Below are 27,976 nucleotides of genomic sequence, written 5' to 3'. Positions count from 1 at the left end.
TGACTCTGTATCACGCAGCTTCCTATGCCCAGACATTAGCCACGTTAAGACTCCCCTAGGGGGCTTAGCTGTTGGTGTTTCTAAAAACTGGACAACTCTGAAACTTGAGAGCGAATGTTCAACTCAAACCAGGAAAAAGCTGCAAAATTGACGCAGATCTGGATGCCCAATGCAGACCTTGCCTTCAGCATATAGAAGCTGCTTTAATAAATGGGGAGTGTGGCAGTGGGAATCCTGGCGGCATACTTGGAATACATTCTAAAATTATACATACAAGTTTTTATAAAACAATACTGAATCAAATGCTTTGCTCTTCCTCTTTGCTTTGATGATGATGATCATTTGTTCGGTCCACTGGTGCCCGAACGCTTCATGTAATCTGTATACATGGAATATAAAACTCCTAACAAAAGAAAGCAGATATATTAGTTAGCAATGGCTGCTTTAATATCATCCAGCAACTGCTGTATTGAACAGAAATAAGATCACGTTTGCTGTCCTAGCACAGGTAAATGGATCTGTTGCCTGGTGATGACTCAACGACAAAAGCTTAGGGCTTTAAATCAAAAACTACAGGGCTGCCTGTTTACTCACTACAGGCTGCTGGGGAACGTTTTTGGCCCCATGAGCCAGATCTTTACTCACCCCATCGGTCAATGTTGACAGGCGAGTGGGCCGACCCATCTGTCAATCATCTGACACCATGATGGCAATCAGGTGATTAATAGATGGGTGTCTGTGCCCAATGGGGGCGAGGGGGAAGAGTTCTGCTTTCCTAGCACATTCCCTGCAGGAAACACACTAGAAAAGCAGCACCCAGCAGGATTGAACCTCACCTACCAGCTGATTGACAGGTGGGTGTGGTGGGGAACCTCTGACTCTTGGCTTGGTGTGGGGTTTTTTGGGGGGGGGGAGAGAAGAGAGAGATGGCCTCAGAAGCTAAACTGGACAGCGGGGAGATTACTTAACAAAACGGCACTGATCACAACAACATGTTGTCTTACCTACTGTTATTGCACCTACAACAAAGCTTTGGGCTGCAACTCTCATGTGGATGAGGTGGACTGACATTTTTTGGCTTCCTCTGTGTTTCAGCTTGTAAAGCCCATAGCCTACTACAGCAAAGCAGCCTGCCAGACCTGGATATTAAAGAGAAGAGTGTAGTTCAGCACTGAGCACCAACATTGCCTTGCTGGATCAGGTTAAGGCTCCATGTAATTCAACATTCTCTTCCTAACAGAGACCAGCCAGATGCCTTTGGGGAGGATATAAGCAGGACATGAAGCCAGCAGCCCCGCCCATTGTCTCAACAATTCCTATTCATGCAGGAATCTCTCCCTTAAAAGCATCTAAAGCAGTGGTTGTCACCATATTGGGTTTTAATACTTTTTTTAAAAAAATGATGATGATGCAATGGACCGTCTCAAGGAGCCAAAAGAGGAGGTATACCCTTCCTACACGCATAGTCATTTTGCATCGCCCGTTTGCTTTCCTGGGTTCCTCCCTGATGAACTGATAGAGTGCTCAACCCACTGCTGGGTTCATGTCCCTGTAAGCTAAGTGAGTTAAGTCACTAGTTCTCCTCCTACCCAGCTTGAAAGGTTGTGAATATGAAGCCCATGTATGGCACCCTCAGCTCCTTGGACCAAGAATTGGGTGCAGATGTGGTAAATAAACCATGTTGTGTACACATTTTAAAAACAGACCCCCTTCTGAATCAAAATGTTGTTTAAAGCAATGATTGGTAAGTGACAGCTCATTTTGTTCCAACAGGATGTTTCATTTTCTGGGGTGAAGGCTAGGATTTCGATTCCCAGGTCCATTCACTGTAACCATAACAACTCTTCCCTGAATCCAAAATAATAATAAAAAATATTGCTCTGAAGTGACATCCAGATGTGTTAAGCTTTATCTCCTGAACAGTTTGGTTTTGGGAGATTTGTCAGGTGATGTACTTTTTCTTTTTGTTTCTTAGTGTTTGATGCGTAAATTCAATATAATGACATTTCTTTTTTATCTTTTAACTGCAAACCTGGTCTGCGGGAGGCAAGCACTGTCCTTGCAGCCAGCTTAATTGGCAACAGTGCATACAAATTAGCCTGTGTTCGTGGGCATTGCATGTACAAATCACTTTAAATTCTGGAAAGGCACCTGGTCTGATGCAGTTCAGCTGGAGCTGATAAATGGGAAGGAAGACTAATGAAGGTTGATGGGTGAAACTGTGACAGTTTGCAAGGCTTATGCTTCCCTCTCTCAATGTGGGCACATTTTTAAAAGGAAATCCTACTAGCAAAAAAAGGAATGTCATTCACTTGTCTGTTTAAAATACAGACTTTTTAAAAAGGATGGTATTAAGTCTATGGCACGGAATATGGAGCCACAATGTGTTTCCTGCCTGTTTCTTATACCAGGAGCATCCAACTTCTATATTCTTGAAGACCACTCAGTTCTCCAGTTTCCAATCTGAGGTGTGCCACCTTATGGATGGTCACCAAGGCAGCAGAGAGCCATATAAATATGACTCTGAACACACACTGCCTCACACACAAGCCTGGACATTCCTATGGCATTCTACCTGCACCACTCTGTTCTTGAAAATGAACTCTTCTTCTGCTCCAGCAAAGCAGACTAAGCTGTACATAACATACAGCAAAACTAGAAGAAAACTATTTATGCAAACACAGAGGGGGGTATCCCACATTCACATCAAACTGCAAAAAGCAGTAATATAATAAAAAACAATGCAGCAAAACAGAGCAAGAGTTAGCAACTCAACAGATATAGGAAACAGATATAGCAGATGGAATTTAGTCACTGACTGGAGTGACTATCTCCATATCCCTCTTAGCTATATCGTTATTATTGGCACAATAGCATCTGAAGCCATAACCCAGAGACTGACCACCACCACCAATTTATTGAGTTGTCAGAGTTATAAAAGGTAAAGGGACCCTTGACCGTTAAGTCCAGTCATGGACGACTCTAGGGTTGAAGCGCTCATCTCGCTTTACTGGCCAAGGGAGCCGGTGTTTGTTCACAGACAGCTTCCGGGTCATGTGGCCAGCATGACTAAGCCGCTTCTGGCAAACCAGAGCAGCACACGGAAACACCGTTTACCTTCCTGCCGGAGCGGTTATTTCCCACCCTTATTCTAAAGAGCTGCAGATGGCATACATTAGGGTGTATATACCCTTACAACGGGACGCGGATGGCACTGTGGGTTAAACCACAGAGCCTAGGACTTGCCAATCAGAAGGTCGGTGGTTCAAATCCCCATGACAGGGCGAGCTCCCATTGCTCGGTCCCTGCTCCTGCCAACCTAGCAGTTCAAAAGCACCTCAAAGTGCAAGTAGATAAATAGGTACCACTCCGGCAGGAAGGTGAACGGCGTTTCCATGCGCTACTCTGATTTGCCAGAAGCGGCTTAGTCATGCTGGCCACATGACCTGGAAGCTGTACGCCGGTTCCCTTGGCCAATAAAGCGAGATGAGCGCCGCAACCCCAGAGTCGGCCATGACTGGACCTAATGGTCAGGGGTCCCTTGACCTTTACCCTCACAACAAGGCTGCAAGGTAAATTAGGCTGAGTTTGTACCCAGGGAGACAGACTGCTGAGCGGGGATTCAAACTCTGACAGGTCTCTCCGCAGCAAGTCCAAACACTCTACCCACTGTACCACATGGACTCGAAAGTGCTGAAGGGTTCAACTCACCTATGGGAACAAAGGGGGCATCTCTGGATTTCCTTGCTAGTTTTGATGCTTGGCTGTCATCTTCAGCTGGCGACCAGGACTCATCAGGAGACATTTCTCACGTCTGAATACAAAAATAAGTGCAGGGAAATAGAACATTTCTTGGGAAAGCATTACTGATTAGAGATGTTCTGGTTATGGCAGCTGAAAGGAAGCACACTGAAGGACTGGCTGTGGTGCATTTTATTTCAAATAAAAAAAAATTTATACTCTAGTAGTATTTCATTCCGTAGGCCAACCAAGCTCCTTCTCTCCACGCTCCCTGACCTGTGCTGGCTCCCTGGTGCTATTTTATTACTGGACGGTTCTTAGACAATGAACCTATATGTGAGCGGTGTGTTTTTGAGTTACCATGCAGGATGAGGCCTTAGGAGGTCACATGAGGTCATATGGCCCATTCATTCATGCTATCTGTTGAGGATTGGTTCTTAATGATTCGGGGACCTGGCTTATATGGTCAAACCCACCAATATTGTAAGAACTAAAGAGGTTCAACAATAAAATGATTTATTCATGCAGAAATTGAGCTTGTACATCCAGTACTGGAATGATAAGGTTTAGGATGAAAGTTAGCCACGTGTTCTTTTAGTAATAACCTGATAATAAACCCTTTTATGATTTCTCCCCTTTTCCTCTTTTCTTCTGTGCCTCTCTTATATGGGTGAACTAAATAACCTGTCAGTTACTTTTTTATGTAGGTCTTATTGGATGTATATTTCTGCAGAATAACTCTGCAACCTGTACAACACTGATGGTTAAATATTGGTACCATTTTGTGGAACATTTGGAGTGTTGTAGGGAAAAAATTCTCATCAACAGCAGTATGTTTTAAAGAGAAAGGGGGGAAAAGGGGGAAAGGGAAAGGAAAAGGGAGAAAAACATTTCTTTCTGCAATATGGGTGTAAATTTTTGTGTATATGTGAGTAATTTAACCTAATAAAGATTATTAAAAAACAAAACAAAAAAAACAGTATATGTTTTTTCCATCAGCAGCCACTTTTCCTATCTCCAAACTGGCTCTTATTTTTCTTAAAAATGAAAGCCAGTTGATCTATAGCACAATGCATAATATTTTAGCAGTGTCATAAACAATGACTGTAGTTTAGCTGTTCTTTTTATTACATGTTTATGCTATGCTTCTCCCAAGTAGCTCAGGGTAGCTCAAAATCATCCTATGAAGTAGATCAGGCTAAGAGAGAGTTCCTGGACAATGGTCACCCACTTAGCCTTATCACTCAGCAGGGATTTGAATCTGCTCTTAGTCTCTGAACACAACACTCCTCTGACTTTCTTAATCCACTAGCTAATAGTTTCATATACATGGTATAGTGTTATATGCAACCCTCTGCATAACCATACAAAGGCATAGAATACAATTTTCATTTCAACTAGATGCCTAATCTCAGTGTAAAGGCTACCCAACATAATTGATCTACAAATAGCAGCTTTGCAAATTAAACAACCCTTACTATGATCCTTGGTTCTCAAGAGTGAAGTCATATAACTTTAGTTCTTTGCTCTTGCTTTTCTGCAAGATTCAAGAGCAACTGAATCTCAGAAACCTTTTCCCGCCTGCTAAAATCCCACAATCTTTTAGCTTCCATAATCTAAACACAGCACACTGGGTTCCTTAAAAAATTGTTTCATTTTTCCAAATTAAATCCTATCGCCCTTCTCTGAAGTTGTTTGCAGTCTTTCGGTCTCATCCAAAATCTGGAGAGAGTATATATAAAATGTATTTCATACCTACATGAAGATAAAATACCGTATTTTTCGCTCCATAAGTTGCACCAGACCACAAGACGCACCTAGTTTTTGGAGGAGGAAAACAAGAAAAAAAATATTCTGAATCTCAGAAGCCAGAACAGCAAGAGGGATCGCTGCGCAGTGAAAGCAGCAATCCCTCTTGCTGTTCTGGCTTCTGGGATAGCTGCGCGGCCGGCATTCGCTCCATAAGACGCACAAACATTTCCCCTTACTTTTTAGGAGGGAAAAAGTGAGTCTTATAGAGCAAAAAATACGGTACTTCAGTAGTGAAGCCTTCATATCATTTTAAAAATGAATCCATTGTACAAATAGGATCCAGTTAAACTGGGTGCTCTATGAGGACCTCCCATATTTTTAACTAATGCCAATAGTTTATCTGAGATAAAGCCATCTATCTTGATTTTTGTTAGAAATACGGAAAATAAGCAAGAATTCAAGTTGTTGAGTTACCTTTGCTGCTGATGCATTAACTGTCCATCTACTCTGTGATCTCAAAAAGAAAGAGGATCTTTCTATGGCGGGCTGAGGCTGCTGTCGGTAATGAGAGACAAATACAATTATAGATCGTTTGAAGGCAACATCTGGTAAAACTCCGTTCTAATACGGTTCTTCTCCCAGGTTCTGTAAGCTTTGTTATCATAATTGCTCCTGGAAGCAGGCACAAGGGCAGAAAATATCTACTGTCATTGGTTTAATGAGTAGAAGTTCTCTTTATGCATGAAGTAGGCCATAACATTTCATCAAATCATTTCTGGGTATAATTCTACTATGGGGGAAAACATCAGTAGTTTCTAAGATTCCCAAGAGCCTGCATTATATTGGAACCGTTTCCAACTGAAGCAACATGGAAGCCTTTAAAGACTACATAGTCTTTTTATTATTCCCCAAGCGAATTGTTCTTTGCTAAATCAATGATATTTGTAATTTAAAAACAACTGTCGAAACACCTGGAATTGGGGTAGTGATGTATTTTATCAACTTTTATTGCATACTACGGAAATTTCCCCTAATTTCACATGCTTAACACTCTGCCTGTAAAGATTACAATTATAAAATGCCACCTTCTTTTCTTCCTTTGTTGACTGTACAGCATGCTGTTACTTTTATAGATCCTACAATCTGATCAGCAAATAAGATCCAGTGTATGTGAGCGCTTTACAGTTACTGTCTTCTATATTGTAAGACCAGCATATCTAGTTAATATTCACATAGGACAAGCTTGTGATTATTGAGGAACAGACATTCCGAATCAGTAGTCAGTAGATTACTTTGGGTAAACGATTATGCAAACATAACAATATTAATCTCAGAACATCCACTTGCTTATTCCTTTTGAGTAAGCATGCATAGGATCTGCCTGTCTCAGCTGAGAAAAAAAGCCCGTGTTTACACTCCATTTCTGCCTGGTGTAGGTGTCCACACAGTACAGTGGTACCTCGGGTTAAGTACTTAATTCGTTCTGGAGGTCCGTTCTTAACCTGAAACTGTTTTTAACCTGAAGCACTACTTTAGCTAATGGGGCCTCCCACTGCCGCTGCGCCACCAGAGCACGATTTCTGTTCTCATCCTGAAGCAAAGTTCTTAACCTGAGGTACTATTTCTGGGTTAGCGGAGTCTGTAACCTGAAGCGATTGTAACCTGAAGCGTCTGTAACCCGAGGTACCACTGTAATTAGAATGAAGAACAAGTTCCACCAATTCTTTGTTTTATCAATATGTAGAATGTAAATACAGTAGCTCCCATTTTTGACACCAGGTCCTACAAGTAGTTACTTCTTTATTTTATTACATCCACGTTTCATGCAGAAATGAGTAGTGTATTCTTGACTCCACATCTCAGCATCTCCATATAGCAACTTCTGCCTACCAGAAAACCTGGCGCACTGTGGTATGGGTGGCAAGTACAACCAGAGCATCATAGTATAGAACAGACCTCCTGTCGAAGTCAGTATTTTGGCAGGTGCTGAAATTTTCTGAGTCCAACTGTTAAAAGACACTGAATCCTGTCCACAACTGCATTTGCACCAGCAGGTGAGGGATACAAGAGGGCTCTCTGGCTTTCAGGGACCAGGTGTGTTACATTCATTTTACAACAGTTTCTGTATAGTTGCTACCCATCTCAACCAAGCAAAAACATTCCTCTTCTCCCAGGTCTTTGGCTAATTAAACTACCGTATTTTTCGCTCTATAAGACGCACCAGACCACAAGACGCACCTAGTTTTTGGAGGAGGAAAACAAGAAAAAAATATTCTGAATCTCAGAAGCCAGAACAGCAAGAGGGATCACTGCGCAGTGAAAGCAGCAATCCTTCTTGCTGTTCTGGCTTCTGGGATAGCTGTGCAGCCTGCATTCACTCCATAAGACGCACACACATTTCCCCTTACTTTTTAGGAGGGAAAAAGTGAGTCTTATAGAGCAAAAAATACAGGATCTATGGCCTTTTAAACACTCAGGAAGGGTGCTGTGTTTTTGTTGGTTACTATGTTACGTATTTTTGTGTTTTTTATATTGTAAACCGCCCTGTGATCTTTGGATGAAGGGCAGTTAGAAATATAATAATAATAATAATAATAATAATAATAATAATAATGGCAGAGTGCATACTTTGCATGCAAAAAGCCCCTCCTTCAGCCCTCATCATCTCCTATCTGAACCACATACCCCATTCAGCATAGAAAATACTGAACTAGGACTCATGGTCTGACTTTATATAAAGCAGATTTCTAAGCCCTATAGGGGCATACTGCCCAATATACTATCTCGTGTTTTTATTTTATTATTTATTATAAAATGGAAGATTGCATAATTGCACTTAAAGAAAACCAGGTCATGTAACCTGGTACAGTAGTTCTAGCCACATAATCTCCATACATTGGAGGCGACGGGGGAGAATGTCTCCTTGCATGTTCAGAGACGCCCTATTGTCCAATCAATTGCCTCAGAGCCCTGACGGTGTAAACGATTTCTGAGGCTAAATCCTTAAAAGAGCGATTTTTTCCAACTTAAAAGCATCACGTGAGCTAATGATGGCATTGCAACGGGAATTGTATATTGGGCATATTTGCGTCGTAGCTGGGAAGTCCTAGATAGAAGTTGCCCTCAGCAATGGCGTGTTTCTGTTGCTTGTTTTCTTTTTTCTTTTATAATAATTTTTATTAATTTACAACAAAAACAAATCATACAATAATTTCACATCCAAATTTTCACAAAATCTTTCTTTTCTGGACTTCAGTTTTTCCGTAAACCTTTCGTAGTCATTATTAGTTTACGCATTTCTTATATTTGTATTGTCATTATTTAAATCTTTCTTTTCCTATTCCCTTTAAACAATACCTCTCGCGTTTCACAGTGCTTTTTTAAGTCCCTCTAGCGTTATTTGGCCCTCACTTATACTCTCCAGATATTCCACTTTTGGTCTCTTAAGTATCTAATCTTCCCAGTCTTCTGTTGCTTGTTTTCTTAAATGTTTTTTAATGATGCTGATATTACTATTTTTTTAGAATTGTTACCACACATCATTATTATATCATTATTTCCTAGCAACCTGGGGAAATAATAAAAAATAATGATAATAATCTGAGCCCGTCATCCTTCTTTCCTCCTCCCCTCACATCTTCTCTCCTCAGAAAGCAGAAAACAAATCCCGCCCAATTCCCCGCCTAGGTCTGCGCGTGCGTGTGAGAGAGAGAGCGCGCGAGAGTACGACGGCCTGGCACATCCCTCGGTTTCCCATCATCCTCTGCAGCTTAGGCCGACCTGCCGAGAGGAGAAACCAAGTTGCGCTGGGACGGAGCAGAGGGCAGGGCCGCGGTGGAGCCGCGGGCGTTACGAACTTGCTCCCTCTCTCCCGCACCCCCCGTTCGTGACGTCACGCCCAAGCCACCAATCGGGAAAGGGGGTTTGCTGCGTGGGTGGCTTCGGGCGGCGGTTAAACGCCGCGAGAGAGGAAAGGCCCGGATGTTCTTGTGTGAGGGCTCAAGCCCCGCCTACCGCCCGTCAAAGGCGGGAAAGGCGTCCGTCTGAAACGTGCTCCCTCAGGAGTGAATCGCTGAGGTGATCTCGGTTGGGGTTTTGCTGCCTCGTAGAGGTGCCTGGGGTGGCGGCTGCGACTTGGCATGCTAGAAGGAGGTATATAAGTATTTTTGTAAACAAAGAACAGCGTCAAGACAACTGGGGGGGGGATGGGAACCCTGTTAGGCTGCTGGAGGCAAAGTTTTCTGCATTCCTCATTTTTCTGACAGGCAGAAGTTCAGCAGGTGGAGAGGATGTGAGTCCTTGTTGGATTTCTCTCCGACGTGTGTACAACAGCCAGGGAGGATAATTTAGATCAGGGGAATTGGTTGGAGAGATTTAAACCCTTCCCATAATTCTGCAACTCCAACCAAATTTGGGCCATGCCGCTGCCACACAGAAGATTTTAAGTACAGTAATAATAATAATAATAATAATAATAATAATTTATTATTTATACCCCACCCATCTGGCTGGGTCCCCCCAGCCACTCTGGGCGGCCTCCAACAAAACACTAAAATACAATAACCTATTAAACATTAAAAGCTTCCCTAAACAGGGCTGCCTTTAGATGTCTTCTAAAAGTTTGGTAGTTGTTTTTTCTTTGACATCTGGTGGGAGGGCGTTCCACAGGGCGGGTGCCACTACCAAGAAGGCCCTCTGCCTGGTTCCCTGTAACTTGGCTTCTCGCAGCGAGGGAACCGCCAGGCAGAGCGATTCAATTAAATTAAATTAAAACATTGAGTGATCTGGTGGTGGCTCCTGTGATCTGGCTCTTAGGGGTCGCCAGCCTTTTTGGGCCAATGGCCATCATTGCAAACTAGAGAAACACACACCCCTCAAACCACACACCCTTCAAATTTATTGGCTACAACAGAATATTTTTAAAGCCTAATTTCCGATGAAGGGCACCCCCTAGTCACCAGGAAAGCCTTTGTGAGCACATTGGGGGCACACTGACGCTCCCAAATGAAAGGCATGGTCACAGAGCTTACTGCGGCTTACTACCTTGTGCCTGGGGACGCCAGTGGCGCTGTGGGTCAAACCACAGAGCCTAGGACTTGCCGATCAGAAGGTAGGCAGTTCGAATCCCCGCAACGGGGTGAGCTCCCATTGCTCGGTCCCTGCTCCTGCCAACCTAGCAGTTCGAAAGCACATCAAAGTGCAAGTAGATAAATAGGTACCGCTCCAGCGGGAAGGTAAACAGCGTTTTTGTGCGCTGCTCTGGTTCGCCAGAAGCGGTTTAGTCATGCTGGCCACATGACCTGGAAGCTGTATGCCAGCTCAAAGCGAGATGAGCGCTGCAACCCCAGAGTCGGTAATGACTGGACCTAATGGTCAGGGGTCCCTTTACCTTTATCTTACCTCGTGCCTAGCAGCAACACATCTCCTTTTCAGATGACGCTTTAGAAATGTGAAACTCGGAATAATATCACAAGCAGCCGGAATAATACCACAAGCAGCTGGTATTTCCAGCTATGCCTGCCTGGTGGTACCACTTGTTCCCTGTTCTTCTCTTGAAATGTATCTCCAATATAATCTGTTACAGTAGCTCCTCCTCTTGGTTTACAACTACAATTATTAGCCATTCCAGCGGAAGCTGCCACAGCAGAGAGTAAAAAGGAATATGACTCTCCTTCATTGGGTGCTTCTAAGCAGAGGTTGGATGGCCATCTGTCATGGATGTTTTAGTTGAGATTCCTGCATTGTAAGGGGTTGGACTAGATGACCCTTGGGGTCTTCCAACTCTACAATTCTATGATTCTATGGTGAATCTACAGAGACCACCAGCAGTCGCATCCAATGCTCCTCATCACTGTATTCAATAAATAGTGTGACACAAATTAAAATTATGTTTTAATGTGCTTGTTTTTTATATTTGCTTTGTTTATCTTACGTTGTGAAGCTGCTCTTAGTTGGGCTATGACCACAAGGGAGGGTTGGTTATTGGATGGAGATAATTTTATAACAATGTGCACTTTCATCCAGCAGATGTCACTATCCTCTCAGAAGTGACATCATTGATCATCAGAAGTATTATTTATACAAATACACTTATCTGTTAGATACTTTATGTAATTCTCTTTGTGGCCTAATTAACTATACAATAAAAAGATGATAGTTTTTCATCTTCAAGTTGCTGCTGAAAGAAATAGGACACAGATTTACTAGCACGACTGGTACCAGTAAAGTGAGGCAAGTGCTTGGACTGTGAAACCATACCCAACCTGATTTCTAATCTGCCCTCCTTGTTGCTCTTCCATTGCCTTGGAGAACAGCAGGGGAACAGATCTCAATTATGATTTACAGAAGTGAGCAACTGGTGTGCTCTTGGTGGGGAAAGAGCTGTTCCCCTGCTCAAGAATGCATTTGAGATCTTCTGATCTGGTGCTGGCATTCTTTACTGAGGGAGTACATCCCACTGAAATCATGCTTAGGATCACGCAGGAAGTCAACAACAAACCACGACCCACAGTTTGGATGTAATGCTAAGCTATCCTTCCTGGTTTGTTTACTTCCCCTACTGGGGAAGAAGCAAAATGGCCACTCATGCGCATTACAGTTTATTAAACCATGGTCCTTGCCTTACTGTTACAAGCAAACATGGTCATAAGAGTGACACCATCACCACAGCTATGTGAGAAATCATGTTAACATCAAAGCCTGATTGTCTAGAAGCTCTGTTCATCTGAATTCTCTACTTTAAAAGAAAGAGAGATAAATTGTGTGAGCAGAGGAACTGGGCATTTGTGTGGATGCCCTTGACCCACATGAAGTTGTGCAATGGGACTGTTCCACACCAGGTCCAGTGGTCAAAATCATTGGAACTGAAAACATAATAGGTTCCAAATGGTGACCCTTTGTGCTCTTATTTCTCTTGGAACATTAACAATTAATTTGCTAAAGCTGGCAGCGTCTTCATGCTTGAGATCCAGTTTGGGAAGAATGGAAATGTCACAAGGAAAGAAATGGAGGCAAAGCATCCTAAATTACATTGCTCTCTGGCTGTTCACAATTCACTGACAAGCCTATTGTTCCCTGATCTCTGAAATTAAAACAGTTTTTTAAAAGTAGATTAAATGGAGCTGGGAAGGTTTGAGAAAAGGTTGTAAACCTTGCTGTCATACTTAATTACATACTATTTGCTGCTTTATTATGAGAGAGAGAGAACGTGCATAGCATGGTTGGAATAAAATATAAAATGGGCTTAGAAATGTGACAATGAAAAAACACCTATATGTAGATAATAATATTGCAGTGGTGTCCTGAAATCTTCCCGAGCCCTAACAACCTGTGAAGAGAAGCATTAAATGGAAAACTAAAAAATGTTAGAGATAATTTTACCTTTAGAGGTAAGGGCTTACAAATGTGAGAAGCAGAGCCTTTTTTGTGATGGTGCTAGAGATAGTCAAGTGTTTTGGTGTCTGAGGGAGAAAATTCATATAGTGCTCCCAGGGTGGTAAGATTACCATAAACTAGGCAATTACCAATTCATTGCTATTCAATGATACTCAAAAAATCTGTCACCTAAAGTGAACCTAAAGTTCAAGGGGGTTGTGGGGAGGCATCCTCTCTGGAATTCATTATCTAAAGACATTTATACTGAATAATCAGCTTTCTTGTGTTTATTTAGAAAGCAGATAGCATCTTCATTTAGGAAAGCATTTTGTTTGTGTGATTTGATCAGTTTAATGCTTTACTCTTGTTTAAAGTTGTTATGGTTGCTAGATGACTTTAATCCTTTTGTTGACAGGTGTAGTGTATCAATAAAGCAACATGAGGTCAGGACTACATGGCTGATCTGGTCTCTTGCCACAGAGCTCCAGCCTCACCCCACTGCCCGTATTGTGCTTGCATCAGCCAGGTGAGCAGCAGCACTATCACACACAGTGCTGGCCACTCATATAGATATATTCAAATTATATATATTTTCCCCAAATTTGTATCTATACATGTAAAGTGGCTGGGGAAACCCAGCCAGGTGGACAGGGATTAATAATAATAATAATAATAATAATAATAATAATAATAATTAGCAAAAGCAAACCAGTACCCCCCTTGTCTTCCTTTTTGATGCAATTTCTCTTTTTTGGCAATGTATAAGTGGCCACATAACCTACACTAGAGCAGTGTGATGTGTGGGCTGCACTAAGAGCAAGCCATTGTTGTATATGGTTAGACCAACACACTAGGAGTCCAGTTGTTGCTGTGTACTGGTATAGAACTTGAACACTGAATTCTACATTTGTTATGCCTGTTCTTCATCTTGTCTCTTATTTCTGGGGCAACCCAGCCAGATGGGCAGGGTATATATAATAGTTGTTGTTGTTGTTGTTGTTGTAAGAGCCCCAGGCCTTGTCTTCGACAACCACCTATGCTGTTGATTTTATACCCGCTCAGCGTCTTTCATTCCAGATCCACCATCCTTTGCTGGTGATCTTTTAGCCTAGTGGACTCTACTCAGACTTCCAATTTTGTACCTTTGCTCACTGCCAGCATTGACTTCGTTTCTCTGGCCTGACTTGGTTTTGGCATGAGCTGGGCACACATGTTAGTTGTTATCCTACATTTGGGTCCTCCTGGACCTGATTGTGCAAGAAGGCCTGTGTCAAGTCTTGGGACTGATTTTGCTAAGACTTTCTATGCTTTACTGCCTTATGAAAGGGGCACATCTACAGAGAAAGAATGTCACTATACTCTTGTTACCACCATGCCATATTCTGTGCATGTCAAACACACATTCACATACCATATTTGTTTGTTTGTTTGTTTCATTAAATTCATACCCCACTTGATTGTAAAAAACAACAACCTCAAAGCAGGTTACAAAAAGATTAAACAATAAAATTGAGAGGGGAAATCACAAACATAAACTTTTGTATGTTTTAAAGATAAAATACTAAAACAAAGTAAAATTTCCTCAACTTTCTAAGCATCTGGGTAGGCTTGTCTAAACAAGAATGTTTTTAGCAGGTGCCAAAAAGAGTACAGTAGTACCTCGGGTTACATACGCTTCAGGTTACATACGCTTCAGGTTACAAACTCCGCTAACCCAGAAATATTACCTTGGGTTAAGAACTTTGCTTCAGGATGAGAACAGAAATTGTGCTCCGGCGGTGGGGCGGCAGCAGGAGTCCCCATTAGCTAAAGTGGTGCTTCAGGTTAAGAACAGTTTCAGGTTAAGAACGGACCTCCAAAATGAATTAAGTACTTAACCCGAGGTACCACTTTACAGTGAAGGCTTGATCTCAAGAGGTAGGGAGATCCAGAGTGCAGATGCTCCCAGACCACCAGAACCCAAAGCAGTATGTATGAGCAAAACTATGGAAACATAAATACAGGTTTTGGATTATTTACTTACTTTAAAGTGGGTGTTTTAAATTTGAGAAATTTACAAGACTGCTTCCAATTAAAAATAAAAAAATGATAAAACGTCATTGAATTGTTACACAATCATTAAAATGGCAGAAGAAACAGCAGCAAATAGCAATCCAATTGTAAAAGAAGCAGTTAAATTAACATTGCAGTTTATTTATTAAAAGCCCAAGCATATTAAACCATTTTAACCCACCTTTGAACATTTAACAGAATAGGTACAAGAAGAATATCTATTGCAGGGGATGGTTCCACAGAAAATACCCTGTCTCCATTTGTCATCTGGCTAGACTCTGAAGACAGCAACACCTGCAGACAGCAACACCAGAGAAAAGGTCTCTGGATATGTTATTTAAAACTGCACAGGACCTGGAATCCAAGTATTTGTCAGAACACATTTCCTCTATCAACTGACCCTGAGATTGGCAGTGGGGAGGGAGATGCTGGTGGGTGTTGCTTGCTCTGGTAGCACTTCCTTGGTAGTGATGTCCCAGATGCTGAACTCTCCCCCTGGAAGCATGCATGGCTACAACTTCCATTAAGCTGACGGTAGCTGTTATACTGATTTCAAATTATAGGAACAGGTGGTTCTTTGGAGTATAAGAAGATCAACTATGGGACAGTGACAGAATGATTAGGGGATATACTATCACAGTTAAAGCTGCTGTTGTAATTTAGAGGGTGACTACATCCCACATCGTGGGTGACGCTGTGGGTTAAACCACAGAGCCTAGGACTTGCCGATCAGAAGGTAGGCGGTTCGAATCCCCGCGACGGGATGAGCTCCCGTTGCTCGGTCCCTGCTCCTGCCCACCTAGCAGTTTGAAAGCACGTCAAAGTGCAAGTAGATAAATAGGTACCGCTCTGGTGGGAAGGTAAACAGCGTTTCCATGCACTGCTCTGGTTCGCCAGAAGCGGCTTAGTCATGCTGGCCACATGAGCTGTACGCCGGCTCCCTCAGTCGATAAAGCGAGATGAACGCTGCAACCCCAGAGTAAGTCACGACTGGACCTTATGGTCAGGGGTCCCTTTACCTCTACCTTACATCCCACATATATTTCTCATATAGGCATCCTTCTACTTCATGCACATTCTACTCATGTGTGACTGTGTATGCACAGCACCGGGAAATAGATAGATCCATCAATTATCTTTCTATCATACCAGGAAATGGTGAGAGAGAGAGATGGAGAGTCCTTGTGGCTCACGAGGAAACCCTCCCCGGAGCCCAAAGAGGACGTATGGGCAGTGGAAGCCCCAAAGAAATCTGAGGCGCAGCAGGGCTTTGTTTAGGCTGCTGAACCTCCCCACCTAACAGCTGATATGCAGGGTAGCGCAGCCACTTTGCCACAAGTCCTCCAACCTCCAACTGCTTCCAGAGCTTCAACTCTAGTTATTTTGGTCTGGAATGGAGAGAGCGTGCGAGAGCGTGCTGGAGAGCAGGGGGAAATAGGCATTTAGAGGGTGTTCCCCTCTTTACGTTTCACTTATGTGCACAGTGGTCCAGAGCATAGCCGTCACATAAGTGGGGGGGCACCTGTATATATTTCCACATCTATAAAAAGTTGTTTTTATCATGCCAACCCTTCCCATGGCATAATTATCTGGTTTTCTAGTTGACACATGCTTTAATTTTTGCTCAGGTTCTGAGATGACAGATGGCCATTACTTTACCAAGTAAATGGTTTAGAAGATCTGAGCTGGTTCTGGATTAATACTTTGAGCTTGTCTCAGTTGTGAAAGGTCAGTGTTGGACTGAAGTTGATATTACAAGCTGTGGCTTTGCTAGAAACATAAGAAAATTTATGTGGGCACCGCTGTATGTTGTCATTGTCCGAGCCAAGATGTACTACTTAAGGTCCATTTTTCCAGACAGACAAATGGTCTCTGCCCTTGTTGTTGGTATGTTTTCATAAAGTTGGTCTGGCCTTTTGCTTCCTCTTAGTTCCCCCCTATCCCCCCTATCCCTGTTGGCCAGTAGGAGGATAATGTACCAATCTTGACCATTTTCCATTTGAGGGGGTGGCAGATAAAACAAAATCTTTGCCAGCAGCATTGGGAAAGAAAACCACACCAACAGAGCCAGCTATTATTGTGCAGGTTTAGCCCATTGCTACATAAACATGGGGTCTCTGTAATTTGGAAACTGCTTTGAAAGTAGACTGTCAAAAATGAAAGGTGATGTCCCTTGCAAGTCCTGCAAAGCGGTGTACACAAACTTCCAGGGGCTAGTTCACATATGCTTGTATAAACCAAGATTTTTCTGTACTTTAAGAGTGGCACTGGAATGTGTAGAATGTTTCTTATTAAGCCATTGCATTTGAAGCGGGGTGAGATGAAATTACAGTTCTGTCTGGTGTTGTATCTTTGATAGCCCACTCATTGACCACATCTGCACTAGACATTTAAAGCACTCTTAAACAGTCATTGCTTCCACCAAAGCATCATGGAAACTGCAGTTGATTCAGGATGCTGAGAGTTGTTAGAAGACCCCTGTTCCTTTCACAGAACTATAATTCTCAGATGGTTTAACAGTCCATCCCTCTTCCCCGAGAACTCTGGGAATTGTAACTCTTTGAGCGAAACAGGGGTCTCCTACCAGCTCTCAGAACCCTAAACAAACTGCAGTTCCTAGGATGCTCTGGAGGAAACCATGACTATTAAAGTATTGTAACTGTGCTTTAAATAGATGGTGTGAATATGGCCAAAGAATGAATGGACTATCAAAAATACAACACTACAGGCAGAAGAACTGTAATTGCATGTTACCTGACTTCAAAGGCAATTGTGTTTAATATGAAACATTCTGCTGTTAGGAAACCCCTAATCCCCTCGTAATAGTGCTTTAAATGTAAGATGAGGCTGTGGCCTTTGAATTCATCACTTTTTCCTGCAAGACATCGAGTGATGAAAATGAATGTATGATCCAGTCCCAAGTCTCCTCTGGAAGAGTTACATTGTCTCTTCATGCTTCCCTGTTTTCATAAAACGTTTATGGGTTCTTGTCAGATGGCAAGGGTGGCTGCTCACGAGTAACCAGGCAGGACTCCAACCTGTCTTTTACAGGTTTTATTTAGGTGCAAACTATTTACAGTGCAGAACCCCAAAGTTCATGTCTGCCTCAACCGCTAGCAGATTCTGGGAGTGCTTCTTTCCTGGACCTCCTCCAGCATAAAAGCCTCGTTACGCCCAGCCTTTTCCTTCCCTCTTTGCGCTTTAGACTTCTGTGCAGGGTGGGCGACAGAGGGGGCGTGCTTCCCTCCTGGCCGGCTTTGCCAGAAGTGGTGCTGAGGCTCCTACCAGCATCTTCTGGTCCTTTCACCTCTTCCCGGAAGAGGAACTGCTTCGCAGGATTTTCAGAGTCTCCCTGTAACACAACTGCCCCTCTGTTTCCCGCTCCTGTTCTGATGGCAGTTCCCTGACAGCTTCTACTCAATATACCTTGCAATAAATGGAATTTGATTTGGGTTGCAAGCTGACCAGTAAAAACTGGTTTGCTCTGTTCCTGTAGCCATAACAGCAATTTAATCTACTGAAATCAACAGGTGATGCTTTCCAAGCACGATGAAAAACGCCCCTACCAATGGCAGATCAAGCTACTTTTAAAATCACAGGAACAGAGGTTGGTTTAAAAAGACAAGGAAAAGCCTGGCAACTCAAAATGGTTTCAATTCTCATGGCAGTGTTTCCCATCATGAAAGAGGGAAATAAGGGAAGGTGGCCAGTGTTAATAGGATGGTGGAAATGGTATCACAAAACGGCTCAGTTTCCTTACAGAATGTAAGAAACAACTTCCAGAGAATAATTACAAGATTTTCCTCCTTATCTTTGGACGAAAGTTTTTGTATTTTATGGCTAAGAGCAGTAAATAATTTGCCCATGGGCATAGCCACACAAAATGCTTGCTACAGGAGAACATCCCTTTGTTCAGCCATATTTAGAGGACAGTGTAGACATACTGCTAAGCTTTCTGTGTAGCGTGTACCTCACTTTATAAACCAAGAACAGCAGATGTAGCCACCTTTGCAAGTGCTCTGGTAGACATTCTAATGCATCAACAGAACGAAAAGGATAGTAAAATGCTGATACAATGTGATTGCTATATCCCTGCTTAGTAAATGAAAGCGCCATCAAGTGTTTTCAACTGATTTTTGTTAAAAAAATATCAGGAATTGGCGCCTTTAGGGTACATCAAATCAGGTCTCTAGTTTGAAAAGGCCCAAGGAACGTATTCCTAGTTTTTTGGGGTGTTTTTTTAAAAGGGAACTCTGTACCTTTAAATCCCTTGCAAATTGAGAAAAACAAGCTGTGATTTATATAAGCTGGGTAATCATGTGATTTTCAGGAAAGCTCCCTCGGCCCCCTCCCAGCTTCTCATCCCCACTCTGGCCTCCAACTGGCATGCAGCAAGAGTTTCAAGAAAGAGGCACCAGCATTGGGGCCTGATGAGGGGGCGGAAAGGAGGGAGAGATTCATTCAGAAAGAGAGGAAAGCAAAGCAAACGGGAGCAAGGCGGGAAAGGCGAAATAAGAGAGGGTGGGTGGGGGAAGGGAGGAGAGGGGCCTCTGCATTGTATTCATTTCTGCAATTCCCTCCTCCATCAACTATCAGAAAAGGGGCTGTTCTTTGCTTCTCCAGCGCTTGCTGCCATTCCAAGCCTAATTCAAAAGTTGATCCCATGGGAGTGGAAGGGGGGGGGGGAGAGTGATCTCTTGCGCTGTTTACAGTATTATTACCCTCACAACACATCTCCGAGCAGTGAGAAGTTCTAGGGTCGTAGTGCTTACCCCCAAGTTTGTGTTCTTCTGCCAGGAGGTCACTGGAAGCTTATTGTTGTTCTGTGGTGTGGGTGTGTTTATTTAGAATCATTTATTAGCCACTTAAACGGGACGCGGGTGGCTCTGTGGGTAAAAGCCTCAGCGCCTAGGGCTTGCCGATCGAAAGGTCGGTGGTTCGAATCCCCGCGGCGGGGTGCGCTCCCGTTGTTCGGTATCAGCGCCTGTCAACCTAGCAGTTCGAAAGCACTCCTGGGTGCAAGTAGATAAATAGGGACCGCTTACTAGCGGGAAGGTAAACGGTGTTTCCGTGTGCGGCTCTGGCTTGCCAGAGCAGCGATGTCACGCTGGCCACGTGACCCGGAAGTGTCTCCGGACAGCGCTGGCCCCCGGCCTCTTGAGTGAGATGGGCGCACAACCCTAGAGTCTGTCAAGACTGGCCCGTACGGGTAGGGGTATTAGCCACTTAAATGAAAGAATCCCTAAGCAGTGTAATAGTACAATTTATAAGAGTTATCAATATAATATAAACATAAGTAAACATAGGTTGAAGAACAGCTGGAAATGCACCGGCAGATTGTCACAATATGCATCTGAGCCGTGTACACACCACACATTTAAGGAACATGAATTCTCTCAAAGAATCCTGGGAACTGTAGTATGTTAAGGGTCATGGGAATTCTGGCTCTCTGTGGAGTAAACGACAATCCTAGGATTTGGGGAGCAGGGGAAGATGTGCTTTGAGTGTACAGTGGTACCTCAGGTTACATACGCTTCAGGTTACAGACTGCTAAGGTTAAGTGCTTCAGGTTAAGAACTTTGCTTCAGGATGAGAACAGAAATTGTGCTCTGGCGGTGCGGCGGCAGCGAGAGGCCCCATTAGCTAAAGTGGTGCTTCAGGTTAAGAACAGTTTCAGGTTAAGAACGGACCTCCAGAACAAATTAAGTCCTTAACACTGTATAGGGCATCCCATAAGCCTGTTCAGATATACCCACACTGAAAGCCTTACAGAATTCTTTCAGGAAACGCATAACAACATTCTTATTCTTGTTATTTAAAATAAATGCAGCAAGCTAGGTGCCTCTGGGAAGTTCACAAGTAATAGCCTTTACCTATTGCTTTTTCCCTGGGTCTGGAATTCAGAGGTGTACTGTGTTAGCTAAGTGTAACCTCCTTGTACAAACGCAGTTCATAACAACTAACAGATTATGTTCTGTGATAATTATTATTTTTTAAGCTAGGAGCTATTGCCACTTCTTGTGGTGGTGAATTCCATCAGTTAATTATGTATTGTGTGAAAATGTACTTTCTTTTTTTATCTGTCCTGGGCTTACTGCCAGTCATCTACCATTATGAGATATAGGGCGGGGGGTGTTATGTACCTACTCTCTGTGCACCATTCATGGTTTTGCAAACCTCTATCATGCCTGTCCCATCCAGCGACGTTTTTTTAAAGCTAAAAATCCACCAGTACTTTGGTTCTCATATGGAAAGCAATCCAGCTTCTCGATAATTTCAGTTTATGTTTTCTGTGGCTTTTGCAGCTCTGAAATATTCTTTTTGAGATGGCATAACTAGAATTGTACACAGTACTCCAAATGTGCTTGCATCAGATTTACTTAATGGCGATGATACTTGACATTTCATTTTCAATTGCTTCCCTAATAAATCTTGTTGTCTTTGTCCATGGAGTTTTCTTGGCAGGGATACTGGAGTGGCTTGCCGGTTCCTGCTCCAGGTGGATCACGTTTGGTCAAAACTCTCCACTATGACCTGCTTGGCATAGTTCATAGCTTCTCTGAGTTCTTCAAGCCCCTTCGCCACGGCAAGGCAGTGATCCATGAAGGGGATCACTAGACAGCATTTTTAAAAGTAGAGACATCACCTTGCCAACAAAGGTCCGTATAGTAAAAGCTATGGTTTTCCCAGTAGTGATGTATGGAAGTGAGAGCTGGACCATAAAGAAGGCTGATCGCCGAAGAATTGACGCTTTTGAATTATGGTGCTGGAGGAAACTCTTGAGAGTCCCATGGACTGCAAGAAGATCAAACGCATCCATTCTTAAGGAAATCAGCCCTGAGTGCTCACTGGAAGGACAGATCGTGAAGCTGAGGCTCCAATACTTTGGCCACCTCATGAGAAGAGAAGACTCCCTGGAAAAGACCCTGATGTTGGGAAAGATGGAGGGCACAAGGAGAAGGGGACGACAGAGGACGAGATGGTTAGACAGTGTTCTCGAAGCTACAAACATGAATCTGACCAAACTGCGGGAGGCAGTGGAAGACAGGAGTGCCTGGCGTGCTCTGGTCCATGGGGTCACGAAGAGTCGGACACAACTGAACGACTAAACAACAAATAAATCTTAACATTGACTTAAGATTTGAGGGTTAATAAATTATTGTGAAAGCTCGGATTTATAACTAATGGACATATTTGCCCTTTACGCTGCTGCTACACACAAGTGATTCCACCCCCCACCCCAACCCATGAGCTCTCTTCCACAGCCCTCCAACTTCCTCCAATATTTTTTACTAGTCCTAACATTCCTGGTTATTTATTTCACTTGAAGCCCCTTCATTTTCCTTTGCAATTTGCCTGAGCCCACATGACAAGCTACTCTAAAGATATTTTCCCCATCACTCCGTGGAATTCCAAAGACCTTTTTTCATTTGCCGTGGTGCATGCATGCTGCTGTTGCTGCATATGTTTGCTATCTTTTGCCAGAAGCTGTCCTACCAGTTTGCTTTGTCTTGCCAGAAGTTCCAGCCTTCAAACTGCTCTCTGTGTGTGCGTGTGCCTGCGTGCATATAAGCAGCAAGGCTGTAGCTCAGCGGGATGGTTTAGAAACTGGAAAAAAGCATTTATCAGAAACCAACAGTATTGCTCCATGAGAATATGGAGTCATTAGCACATAATAGCTCCCCTCCTACCCTTTCAACCTTCTTATACCCACAAACTGTGTTCACACAAGGGTATGCACATATGCCAGAATGATTACCCTTTGTTAACCCGAATTCAACAAGTATTTGGAAAGGCACAGTCGTAATGCAAAACATTGGTGAACTGGTTTACTTCTCTCCAACATCCAATGAACTGAAAATCCCATCAGATGGCTCCAATAGAATCCAGTATAATCCCTTCCAGTAAAAGTTAAAGGACCCCGGATGGTAAAGTCCTGTCAAAGGCGACTATGGGGTGCGGCGCTCATATCACTTCAGGCCAAGGGAGCTGGCAGTTGTTCACAGACACCTTTCCTGGTCATGTGGCCAACATGACTAAACCGCTTCTGGCACAATGGAACATCGAGACGGAAGCCAGAGCGCACGGAAACACCATTTACTTTCCCTCCACAGTGGTACCTATTTATCTACTCGCACTGGTATGCTTTTGAACTGCTAGGTTGGCAGAAGCTGGGACAGCAACCGGAGCTCACTCCATTGTGCGGATTCAAACCACCAACCTTCTGATTAGCAAGCCCAAAAGGCTCAGTGGTTTAGACCACAGCGCCACCCGCATCCCTATATCACTTCCAGTACTTGCTGCTGGTGCTGATACATACTTGTAGTTCCATCTTTTGGACACAGTCCTCACCTGAGCTCAGATGAACTGGCTAGAGCCACCCTGGCTAGAAGCATTGCCTAATTCAAATTTGGATGGGTATCCATGCCCAGGGCCAGCAGTTGTTATGTGTGGCTAGTTTTATTTACATCTGGGTCCGGCCCAGTAAGTGCTAGTATTTCTTCAAGGGAGATGATCTCCTCTTTACCCTGCCTGCGTCTCCATATTTACAATTATTATACATACAGTGGTACCTCAGTTTTTTAACGTCTCGGAAGTCAAATGTTTCTGTTTTCGAACGCCGTAAACCCGGAAGTACAGTGGTGCCCCGCAAGACGAAATTAATTCGTTCTGCGAGTTTTTTCGTTCTACAAGTTTTTTCGTCTTGCGAAGCACCAATGTGTATTGACGGTTTCCCATAGGAATGCATTGGCGGTTTAAAAAAAAAAGGCGCAAGACGTTTCGTCTTGCGAAGCAAGCCCATAGGGAAATCCGTCTTGCGAAGCAACTCAGAAAACGGAAAACTCTTTCGTCTTGTGAGTTTTTCGTCTTCCGAGGCATTCGTCTTGCGGGGCACCACTGTAACTGCTTTGGTTTTCAAACACTTTTCGGAAGTTGAACATGCCATGCAGCTTCCGCTGAGTGCAAGATCCTGAATGCTAGCTGTTGTTTATTGAGGTTTCAGTTTTTGAATGTTTCGGAACTTGGAATGGTCTTCCAGAATGGATTACGTTCAAAAACCGAGGTGCCACTGTATTCTGTTCCCTCATTTCTGATTTCCAATCAACAGCAGAACTGTCAGTTATATCAAAGTGAGCTACATTATTTTGAAGTGGCTTACCAGGTGGGGTAATAATAATAATAATAAATTTATTATTTGTACCCCGCCCATCTGCTGGGTTTCCCCAGCCACTCTGGGCAGCTTCCAACAAAGATTAAAAATACATTAAAATGTCACACATTAAAAACTTCCCTAAACAGGGCTGCCTTCAGATGTCTTCTAAATCTCAGGTAGTTGAAACAAACAAACAAAAAATTCCTTCCAGTAGCACCTTAAAGACCAACTAAGTTTGTTATTGGTATGAGCTTTCGTGTGCATGCACACTTCTTCTGATTGGTATCATACTTACCGTAGTTGGTCTCTAAGGTGCTACTGGAAGGATTTTGTTTGTTTGTTTGTTTCGACTATGGCAGACCAACACAGCTACCTACCTGTAACTAGAACTAGGTCAAGTAGTTGTTTATCTCTTTGAAATCTGATGGGAGGGCGTTCCACAGGGCGGGCGCCACTACTGAGAAGGCCCTCTGCCTGGTTCCCTGTAACTTGCCTTCTTGCAGTGGGTGAACCGCAAGAAGGCCCTCGGAGCTGGACCTCAGTGTCTGGGCAGAAGGATGGGAGTGGAGATTCTCCTTCAGGTATACTGGGGTGAGGCCCTTTAGGGCTTTGAAGGTCAGTACCAACACTTTGAATTGTGCTCGGAAACGTACTGGGAGCCAATGTAGGTCTTTCAGGTCCAATGTTATGTGGTCTCAGTGGCCGCTCCCAGTCACCAATCTAGCTGCCGCATTCTGGATTAGTTGTAGTCTCTGGGTCACCTTCAAAGGTAGCCCCACGTAAAGCGCATTGCCGTAGTCCAAGTGGGAGATAACTAGAGCATGCATGTAGTACTAGAGATACTACACTAGCTCCCTGTTAGGTGCGCCACTCTTGCTTCCCAGGAGAGTACATTTATTCCAGTGGCCCACCTACCAGGGAGCTAGTTATCTCCCGCTTGGACTACTGCAATGCGCTCTACGTGGGGCTACCTTTGAAGGTGACCCAGAAACTACAACTAATCCAGAATGCATTTCATTTTTTAAAAACTATGAGGTCCTATTGTAGATATCCCAGTAAGCAACAGCAAGATGGAAGCAACAGGAAGCTAGTGTATCAGATCAGTCCCACCCAGCAAGCAGCATCTTAATGTGGGATATCTACAATAGAACCTCAAAGTTTTTTAAAAATAAAATGCATCCCGTTTCCCATTGCCAGTTTGATCAGAGCAACAGTTCTTAGGGAGGGCGTGTTTAACTCTCTACAACATTCTCTGATCAAAATTGCCACCTTCATGCACCTTTTTATCTTGTACACATGTTTTTGGTCCAGAGCTCTCCATCATTTCTGAGAACTGGCCATGAAGGCTGGGGCTGATGATAGCTGGAATCCCAACAATATCTGGAGGGCCATAGGTTTGCCACCCTTGCTATAAGGAGGTGGAAACACTATCACCCCTCTAGGGCAGGCAAATAGCTGCTTCTTTGGCGATCACTCATAGCTGAGTAAGATTGTCTGGGATGTGAAGAGGCAAATACTCAAACACTCCTTGACCTTTATTCCTCTGCCACTGCCAAAGGGCTACATGGCTGAATTCCATTAAAAAACAAATAAATGTTGGGATACGAGGTTACAATGCACATGCCAAGACCTTCCCTGACACCCCTAAGAGGATCCCCACCTGCCCTTCCCCTGATGCAGTTAGGCTTGAAAAAAGTCACATATTGTAGCCAATACAGTGGCACCTTGAGTTACATAACCTTCAGGTTACATACGCTTCAGGTTACAGACTCCGCTAACCCAGAAATAGTACCTCAGGTTAAGAACTTTGCTTCAGGATGAGAACAGAAATCGTGCTCCGGCAGCGTGGTGGCAGCAGGAGGCCCCATTAGCTAAAGTGGTGCTTCAGGTTAAGAACAGTTTCAGGTTGAGAACGGACCTCTGGAATGAATTAAGTACTTAGCCCGAGGTACCACTGTAGAAGGATCTCTCAAGGCTAATAGCAGCATGGGGAATTTTGGGGGTGATCCAGGAAGTCCATGTCCCTCCCCAAGCTCAAAAAAACCTAAAGCATTTCCCCCAAACCTAATTGATGGGGAGGAGGATGGTGCTCTCAACAGTCTCAACATGGTTGGTGATAAAAAAATTTCACTTCACCAATGAACAAGAAAGACCGTTTTCAGTGAGCATGACATCCCTCTAAGCCGAATGCCTATGTTTAATTTCAGCAGCTTTCTACAGTTTCATAAGATAAGTATAGTAAATACTAGGAATCTGGTCACCTCATTGATCTCCTGGGGTATGGCTGCCAGCTTTTCCAGATCCTTTTCTCTCCTTCCCCTTCTTTCAGATCTACGATGTGCTACAGATGATTGATGTAATCATGTGTGGGCCAGCAGTTTAGCAGACATTTCTGTGGGCTAGTTTCTACTCAGGCTTTATTTGCAAAGTTTAATCAAGTGCCTTGTTTTGAACCAATGATATTGATTTATGCAGTTAAAATAAGCACTATTGTGATCAACATGGATATTTTGAGAAAACGTAACAAATACAACTTTCTCGACTAATTAGCTCAGGCAAATTGTTTGTTGTGACGATAAATTACCACTCCCTTGGAATGGAACGGTAACAACTCACCCCATGCTGGTGAGAAAGCAGCAGGAGCCTATGGCAGAAAATATGCTCTTGGTGGGAGAAAGTATGGGTAGGGTGGCTCCCTTTTCAAGCTGTTCAGCATGCAAGCTTTGAATGATGTGGGGATTATGAGTACCCCTCCCTCGGTTATTCTGGAAGCAAATTAGGAATTAGAGGGTGGGGGTGGGGCATCCTTCCAGAGAGGAGCAAAAACACAGGCAACCTAATCCATGAGGTACATGTGAAATATTAAGACACTTATGAGGCAGAACTGCAGGAATAGGAAACCTGTGATCCTCCAGTTGTACCTAAAAATGTGCCTTCTCCAGTACCATGATCAGCTTGTGATGCCTTGTTGATGGTGCCACCCCTGGGGGCTGCCTGGTTGACCCATGACAATGGCTTTTCATTTCTTTTAGGTATTGTTGGAAATGATATAAAAAGGAAAGACTGTAAGTTGTTTTTATATGCAGTAACAGCAACAAGAATATTATTGGCCCAAAAATGGAAGCAAGAAGAATTACCAACATTAGAAGAATGGAGGATGGAATTGATGGACTACGCAGAATTAGACAAGCTAACAGGAAGGATCCGAGACCGGGGAGACCAGAGGTTTACCGAAGACTCGACTAAATTTACGGAGTATCTGAAAAGTATTTGTGATGATCAAATTACGTTTGTAGGACTACAAGAAGCTCTGTGAGGAGTAATTTAAGAAATATTGTAAAAATGGAAAGGAAGAAATGATTTGTTAGAAAATGTAAAGGCAATATTAAGTTAGGAATTGCAGGAGAAATAATTAAGACGGAAGGCTATCAGAGATGCTGAAGGAAGTCCAAAGAAGGATATATGTATAATAATTTGTGTGGTATGTCTTAAAATTTTTGTATGCTAAAATTAATTAAAAATATTCAAAAAAAAAAAAAAAAAAGACAATGGCTTTTCATTGGTGGTTCCCCATTTGTGGAATACTCTCCCTAGGATGGTACATCTGTCTCCCATCATTATTAACTTTCAAGAGGAATTGAAAACATTCTTGTTTACCCAGGCATTTGGTGGCTGAAGAATACTGTTCCTGACAGCCCTGAAATACAGAAATGTGTGTGTATGGGGGGGGGGGTGTCTTTGACAGGTGAAATAAAGCCTAGATTTGCCCATGGGTGGGGTATAAATTCAGTAAGTAAATAAAATCAGCCCTGGCTATTGGCAAAGCTTGCTAGAGTTGATAGAGTCCAACATCATCTACCGTAGTTCCTTATACAGGTGCAGTGTGCATTGTGAAAACTGTTG

The 27,976-nt window shown here is 43.2% G+C and overlaps 1 protein-coding gene and 1 long non-coding RNA gene across 3 annotated transcripts; one reads left to right on the top strand and one right to left on the bottom strand.

The window, feature by feature from the left end:
* Positions 1-178: 178 nt before the first annotated feature.
* On the bottom strand, positions 179-9,350 carry HIGD1C (HIG1 hypoxia inducible domain family member 1C). Of its 2 annotated transcripts, none has more exons than XM_083428141.1 (5): positions 9,274-9,350; positions 5,968-6,048; positions 3,712-3,814; positions 1,005-1,139; positions 179-403 (listed from the first exon to the last, which is right to left on the bottom strand). In XM_083428141.1, exons 3-5 carry the CDS (start codon positions 3,803-3,805, stop codon positions 339-341), a joined length of 294 nt encoding a protein of 97 aa, XP_083284267.1. In that variant the 5' UTR covers positions 3,806-3,814; positions 5,968-6,048; positions 9,274-9,350; the 3' UTR covers positions 179-338. The 2 variants fall into 2 exon arrangements, with proteins under 2 accessions (XP_083284267.1, XP_083284268.1); XM_083428142.1 differs by having other exon boundaries at positions 5,968-6,045; positions 9,274-9,289.
* A 135-nt stretch (positions 9,351-9,485) lies between these two features.
* On the top strand, positions 9,486-27,617 carry LOC310671796. Its single transcript, XR_014508202.1, has 2 exons — positions 9,486-9,645; positions 27,106-27,617. It is a non-coding gene; the product is annotated as an uncharacterized lncRNA (long non-coding RNA).
* The last annotated feature ends 359 nt before the right edge of the window (positions 27,618-27,976 follow it).

The sequence above is a fragment of the Podarcis tiliguerta genome (genome assembly GCF_965153285.1).
Source record: "Podarcis tiliguerta genome assembly, chromosome: 2".
NCBI lineage: Eukaryota > Metazoa > Chordata > Lepidosauria > Squamata > Lacertidae > Podarcis > Podarcis tiliguerta.
This window is presented reverse-complemented; position numbering and strand designations above follow the sequence as displayed.

Coding starts and splice junctions, on each gene's coding strand:
- HIGD1C (XM_083428141.1), bottom strand. CDS start 3,805: ATGTCTCCTGATGAGTCCTGGTCGCCAGCTGAAGATGACAGCCAAGCA. Junction 1,140..3,711: donor TGCCCCCTTTGTTCCCATAG/GTGAGTTGAACC, acceptor TTTAATATCCAG/GTCTGGCAGGCTGCTTTGCT. Junction 404..1,004: donor TGTAGGTGCAATAACAGTAG/GTAAGACAACAT, acceptor TTCTTTTGTTAG/GAGTTTTATATTCCATGTAT.